At 28.8% G+C, this 7,257-nt stretch overlaps 1 protein-coding gene across 1 annotated transcript; it reads left to right on the top strand.

Moving 5' to 3' along the window:
* The first annotated feature begins 2,054 nt into the window (after positions 1 to 2,054).
* Positions 2,055 to 2,435, top strand: LOC122270208 (zinc finger BED domain-containing protein 5-like). Its single transcript, XM_043046785.1, has one exon. It carries the CDS (start codon positions 2,055 to 2,057, stop codon positions 2,433 to 2,435), a length of 381 nt encoding a protein of 126 aa, XP_042902719.1.
* The last annotated feature ends 4,822 nt before the right edge of the window (positions 2,436 to 7,257 follow it).

Genomic DNA, 7,257 nt, shown 5'->3' on the forward strand with positions numbered 1-7,257 from the left:
AATTGAAATTGAATCTGTGTAAGAGATTAAAATGTAAAAATACTTTTGTACGAAACTTGATTTCTCATAAGTTATCCTTTTGATTGCTCTCAAATTTTGCATATTGTTATTATAATTTACGATTCAGAAAATAAGGAAATAAAAAATGTAGTTTTTTAGACAATTTTTCCACCATCTCGTAAATTATCAAACGAAATGAAAATAAATAATTTTAAAAGTAATATTATGTTCAAAATTGTCACCAAAAGCAATAAACAAGCTTTAAAATTTTTGGAAAGTTAATCTAGACTAGGTGAGTTAAATTTAGCTACAGGGAATACATTATTTTGAATAATAAAGGAAATAAAACAGAAGCATGACTAAAGAAAAGAGAAAAAAAATGTTTTTGGACGGGAATCCCCACGACCGATGCCGTCCTGAGCATGCGTAGAGCAAATGTTTTCTCATAGAAAGAAGGAAAATGTTCGGTAACTCAAGTTGCAATTCCAGCCAGTCTCGTTCGAGTTGATCCTTCTATATCGCTATCGAATCTATCATAAATGGGTATGTTAGATATGTTTTCGAGTGAACTGCAATTAACCATACTAAATATTCACGGCAGCAGATTTATGCAGACTCATGGATATAAATTTTTAAGCGGAAGTAAGCGAGCATTAAAAGATAGTCAAGCATCAACAACTACGCAAACGAGCGTGGTTCCGAAAATAAAATCAAGGAAATATTCTCAAGAATACTTAAATTTTCGGTTTACCAGTTCTGAAATAAGTGAAGAAGTAAGGCTTTGTGTATCATTTGTTCAAAAATGTTTTCCGCAGACAGCAGGAAACCTAATAAATTTCAACGACATTTGGAAACGCTTCATAGTGAGAACGTCAACAAACCCAGAGAATTCTTCGAGTTAAAATTAAAATCTTAAGAAAAGTAAAAATAATTTTTTAAAGAAACTTTGTCTGCGAATAAAAAAGCTTTAATTGCATCTTACAAAGTTTCATATTAAGTAGCCAGATGTAAAAAACCTCACACCATTGGTGAAGAGATTATTTTGCCAGCAGCAATTGAGATAGTAGAAATTATGTTTGGATATAATTTTTCCAAACAATTGCAGTTCATACCTCTTTGAAATGATACTGTCGCTAGTCGAATTGGTGATATAGGTGAAGATGTATAGTGTCAGCTGTTCTCGAAGTTACGTGACAAATTGTTTTCAATACAGCTTGATGAAGCAAGAGATAGTAATATAGATGCTCATTTAATTGCCTATGTTCGATTTCGTGATAATATGTCAGTAGTAGAAAAACTACTTTTCTGCAAACCAATGGAACTCAAAACAACAGGACTCGCATTATTTTATATTTTAAATAATTTTATATACGAGGCAAACATATAATGGAAAAATTGCGTTGGAATATGCACCGATGATGTTCGCTCAATGTCACGAAGATTCCAAAGTTTACAAGCCCTTGTAAAACAAAACTAGCCTCAGTACATCTGAACGCATTGCATGAACCACAGAGAAGCTTTAACTTCGAAATAAATGAGTCCTGGTCCGAATATTGTGTTAACTATGTAAAAATTTGTTAATTATATAAAAATGAGACCCCTAAAATCAAGAATCCTTTCAGCACTTTGTAAAGACATGGGTTTATTACATCTGGTGTTACTATTTTATTGCGAAGCAAGATGGTTATCACGTGGGAAATTTTTGCAATGTGTTTATGAATTAAGAGAAGAAATCGCCATTTTCCTAGAAGAAGAAAACAGACTGGAAGCTGTTAATTTTCGTGAATTATTTGAGCTACTTGGTCGACATATTCGAGAAATTAAATAACTTGAATCTTCAACTTCAAGGAGCAAATGTTGGATACGAGTGATTAAGTTAATGCTTTTTGTAGGAAATTGGAATTGTGGAGCAGAAATTTAAAGCAAATAAACCTAACAATGGTTGAAAATGTGGATGATTGCACTAAAACTTACAAGGCTGAAGAAAAACAAGCAAAAGTTGTTTTTGTAACTATTGAAAATCATTTAGCCCATACTGGGAAAGAATTTTAAAAATGTATTTTCATGCGGATGTCAAACAAATAGTCAGTTACTCTCATGAGACTCACGAAAGACTCTCAATTGATGAGGAAGAAAAATTCATAGACTTCACTTCAAGTGGCGAAACCAAAAGACAATTTAGTAATAAATCACTATTGGAATTTTGGACAGGAGTAGAGGAGGAGTTTTCTGCACTAAAAACTAAGGCATTTCGCATTTTATTACTGTTTTCAACATCCTATCTTTGTGAAACTGGATTTTCTGCTGTGAGTTATTTGAAGACAAAATATAGATCTCGGCTAAATATAGAAACAGAACTGAGAGTGGCTATTTCTAATGCAAAGCCTTCCTTTGAAGAAATTTGCTCTGCAAGACTGGCCCAAGGAAGTCATTAATAATTATTAAACTTGTTTTTAATTTAGTATGTTTTGATTAAGAAAGGTGGGTGAACCAATACTGGCCAGTGTTTCTAATGTAGGCGACCTCCCAAAAGTAAAATTAATTTAATTTTTAATCACAAGATGGCTCTGATGCATTGTAAATCTTGTATCTGAGGTGCACGTGGCTGAATTGGAAGAGATTTCCTTGAATGGCGCCCATTGTATGAAGTGATTTAATTTTTTGTAGCTATCGTTCTAATTTCTAGGTATATGTATATGTTGTAATTTATATGTGTTCAAATTCTTATAACTTTGAGTTACATGTTTTCTGAAAATTTATTTCTTTTTTTTTAACCTCATTACTTCAATTCTAATTAATTCATCAGATTAATAGTTTTAAGTCTTGAGAATGCTGACCATATAAATGTTCCCAAGGTGGCCCGACACCGATGGCACCTTGAAGACATGTGGGCTACATTCGAAAACGAACTTGAAATCTATAAAAGTGTTAATTATTAATCAGTACGTAGTATACATTTCTCAAGAAGGAATGATTTAATTAAATACCAATAGATTCATTTCATTTTAGGCAAATGTGGAACGGTATTTTTTTAAATTTTTATAATTTTTTGACGTTTTCTGCACTTTAGTAGATTTTGCGATATTTTGTTTTGTTTGCATTTTAAAGTATTTGTTAAGGTATTTTTATGTTAGTTATGTGTGTTTTTGTGATAGATACTGGTATTTTCTTTTAAAATTGGGTATTTTTGTACTAGTTATAGGTTTTAGTTAGCTCTAGTATGGTTAGTTAAAACTCTTACCTACCAGTTAAAGCTTTTAAAAGAACTAACTCGGTAATTTTGCTTTATTCTATTGAGTTAACTCAAAATAATAGCTAGTGACGTCACACGAGAATCATCAAAGTAAATGACATATAAAATATTATACACTCTAAAACCAAATATATCTTTTTTAAAGTCGGGAAACTTGTCCCCACCAGCAAGACACTTAAAGTGCCTTTTCAGAAGACGTTTGCTAGTGTCTTTTCTAAAGATGATTTGAGTAAGTGATAAAGTGATTTCAATATATGGGACACCTTTGGTACCTTTGGACATACTTAGGTGCAAATGCTGTAATTTTGAAATTGCACTACAAAATAAATGAAATTTTATTTTACAATTAAAGGTATATGTGACATGTATTAGAGAGAGGTTTAAGAAATTACAAAAAAATTTCAGCCAAACAGACTGAAGCGAAAAATTAAAAAAAAGTCCTTAAAGCTTAGCTATGGCCACCTTTAGCTCAGCCACCTTAAGTTTTTATTAGGTAAGTTGCTTTACTTTAATAAGTTATTAAATATGCCGAAATGTATTTTGTTTTCTATGTGTGTGTGTGCTTTCCTTTCAGTCAGTTAATCAATTTTTTTAAAATAATATTTTCGCTTGGATATTCTCGTGCCTCCCCTTTAGTGTGCTCACGCCCCCCTAGGGGGGCGTGACTTAAGTCATTACAAACAAATCCCAGTACGTGAAAAACTTATTTTTATATCAAATGTTATTAATCTGTTCCGTACTATACATACGGATACTATACATTTTTTGTGCAGTGCAATAAGAAAAATGGACCACTCTGAATAACTTTTGATCTAATGATCGGATTTTCGCGTTCTGGGACTCAATTTTAATGGCCAGAGGGAGTAACCTGAAATAAGCTTATTAATAAGCGCACACGATATTTTAAGTTACGAAATCAGACAGAAAAGGTACTTTTTTCTGAATAAACATAAATTTTTTTCCTTCTGATTCGGACTTCTGAATCCCAAAATATAGAGGGTAGCCGCAATCTGGAAAATATGATTCCTATAGTTTGGTCAAGAGAGCGATCCAAAGTTCTAATACCTTAATGATAATTTTACTTTTAGCGCATTTCGCCTTGTCTCGAGTACTATTGAAGCTTGCACACGATTGAAAAATTCGCTTGCCCAAAGATAATTCCATGCAAAAAATAAATTTTAGTAGGCATTTATTATTTTCTATCATTTTATTTGATAATACTCTAAAACAATTTAAATTGAGAGGTATACAATTTTTTACATCATTTTAAAATATGTAAATTTACATGACAAAATACAAAATTTGCTCGAAATCGGTTGAATAGTTCAAGAGAAATTAAGTCTTAGAAATATCGCACATTTAAATTCTATTTTTCAGGAACTATTCGAGATATGGTGAAATACTCAAAAATGTAAAATTAACGTTAAAGGGTCCAAATTTTGGATCGCACTCCTGACCAAACTATGTGGATTATACTTTCCAGATTCCTGCTCCCTAATATATTTTTAGGGTAAGAAATCCGAATCGGATTTCGGACACGAATCAGACACGTTTTAGTGTCTGATTTGGTAACTTAAAATATCGTTCTATACTTATTAATTAGCATATTTGAGGTTACCCTCTCGAACCATTGAGTTCTGGATGAAGATCCGAATCTTAAGTCAAAAGTTATTTATTGCGGTTAGTTTTTTTTCTTCGCAGCACTGAACATTAGCCACTGTGAAGACGAGCTATAAAGTATTCATTTCACATATTATTTAATTTGGATTAGTGCTTAGGGATTTTCTAAGTATGTACTTAACCCGATTTTTCTTGATCATCCAATCAGCATTTAGAAAGAATAGACCTCAAGGACTTCTTTTGATGTTTAAGTCAGAAATCTGATCATGTTCTACGATTTATTTTATTTTTGCAAGAAAATGTCTGCAGATATAATGTTGCATGTAGATTATTTCATATTTTTCTTTTTCATACTTATACCAAAGGTTTATTTCTCAAATAGGTTTACAATATTTTTAAATGTTCAGCAGTTTAAAAATGTATAAACTTAATCATCACAATTTACTTTAATTCGTTCGTATTGCTTAATTAAACCATTTAAATAATTATTTTTAAATTTTGTTAATTCTTTCTGCAAATATAATAGAAATTTTATAGAAATGTTTGACTCGTAATTTATTTTTAACAATATCTAAGAACAAATATTTATCTTATAACTCTATACGTGATTTAAAAATTGAAATCAAGCTATAGACATTAATATTCAATGTGATACTTCCATATTTATTTTACGAATTTAACTCAAAGATAAATATTTGTAAAACTGTTTCATTTTTACAGCTCTTTGGATATGAAAGTTACATTTTATTTGATTTATATATATTCTAAAACTCTGATTTGAAATTCCTTTAAACGCGTATCATGAATCAAAACCAAAATTAAGAAGAAATATAACACATTTGAGGCTTAAAGAAATTATTAAAAAAAAGCTTCAAAATTGCACAAAGTTTTTTTTCCTTTACGAAAAAAAATATTTTGCTTTAAGATCTTGCAAAGATTGCTTAATATAATGCATTCCTTGTAGCTTTTAACGTATGAGTAAATTTACTCCGTAGTGTATAATAATAGCTATACTAAATGCTTGTAAAGTAAGTAATCAAATTGAAAAAAATAATAATAAGCATATAAAATTAGAATAAAATGTTTGCTTACTTTTCCTATATAATTAAAAATCAATTTCGAAACTGTAATTTTTCTAATTGGCAGTGAGTGCCCGTTTTTATTTTATTTTATTTAGACAATAGAAGAAAAAAAGTACTAAATCCATGAAATTCTTGTATTTAGAAGGAATTCCTAAAAATAACGAATAAGACTTAAGAATAAAAACATTTAAAAATATTGCTTTATCAATTTGTTTAAAAAAATAATTGCATTGATTATTTTTAGTATCATTTAATAAATCAAAATAAATACACCTATCCTTTTTAAAATAATTTAAAATCTCAATAATTTTTAAAACTTAATTAAAACAAACAATTATAATTTTTATTTAAAACATTTATAACTTTTGATCGTATAAAACCAAATTCGATAAGTTATTAAAGAAATTATTCACATTAATAAAGTACAGTACATATTCAAATTCAATTTATATAACACTTTTATTAAATCAAAAATCAGTAATTCATGAAATCAGTAATTTTTATAAATCAAGTGTTACATTTATTTTTTCAATCACATTATTTAGAACTATATATTTCTATCTGAAGTAATTTAACTCAAACGTCATTAATGATATTGTATTTAAATTTTACACTCTTAGGTTAGAAATTTATGTAGATAGTAAACTTCCGTGTTTCAAATTATTTTACAATATTTGTAACACAGAATTATTCTGTACAAATTATTTTACGTAGTTTTCTGAAAATTGCAGGTTGAAATTATGGTCTAAACTAAGAATGGCTTATGGTTGAAATTATAATTTCATTTCCGCAATGTAACATTTTTAATTTATGATGAAATTTATAGTTTTGATTGAGGATTTTATTTGAAGAAAAAAAGATGAAAAATGTATTTAATATTTAATGTTTATAATAGAATAATGTCATGTAAGGTTAGTATTAAATTGGTAATCGTAAAAATTTTATGAGCCATTTAAAAACAGTTCCATTGAAAATACGCATAGCGTAGGAGTTTAAAAACTTACAAATATAAATGACTCATTGAAAACAAAAGTAAATTTTAATTTTATTTTGAAACTATATAATCATAAATTTGGGGTTTAATGATGGAAAGAACTTTTATATCAAAATTTCTGAACCTTGAAACCACGATGTAGTTTCTTAAATTTATTATATAATACGTTTTACTGCACAGTATTAAACGAAATTATGGAAACTTGGTATTGAGGTATTTCTTTTTTTCCCATAATTTTTAAAATTTTACTCTTTTTAGAAGATGAAGATTAGACCTTAACTACTAACTTTAACTCTTTAGAAACATTA

Source organism: Parasteatoda tepidariorum, chromosome 7, assembly GCF_043381705.1.
Source record: "Parasteatoda tepidariorum isolate YZ-2023 chromosome 7, CAS_Ptep_4.0, whole genome shotgun sequence".
NCBI lineage: Eukaryota > Metazoa > Arthropoda > Arachnida > Araneae > Theridiidae > Parasteatoda > Parasteatoda tepidariorum.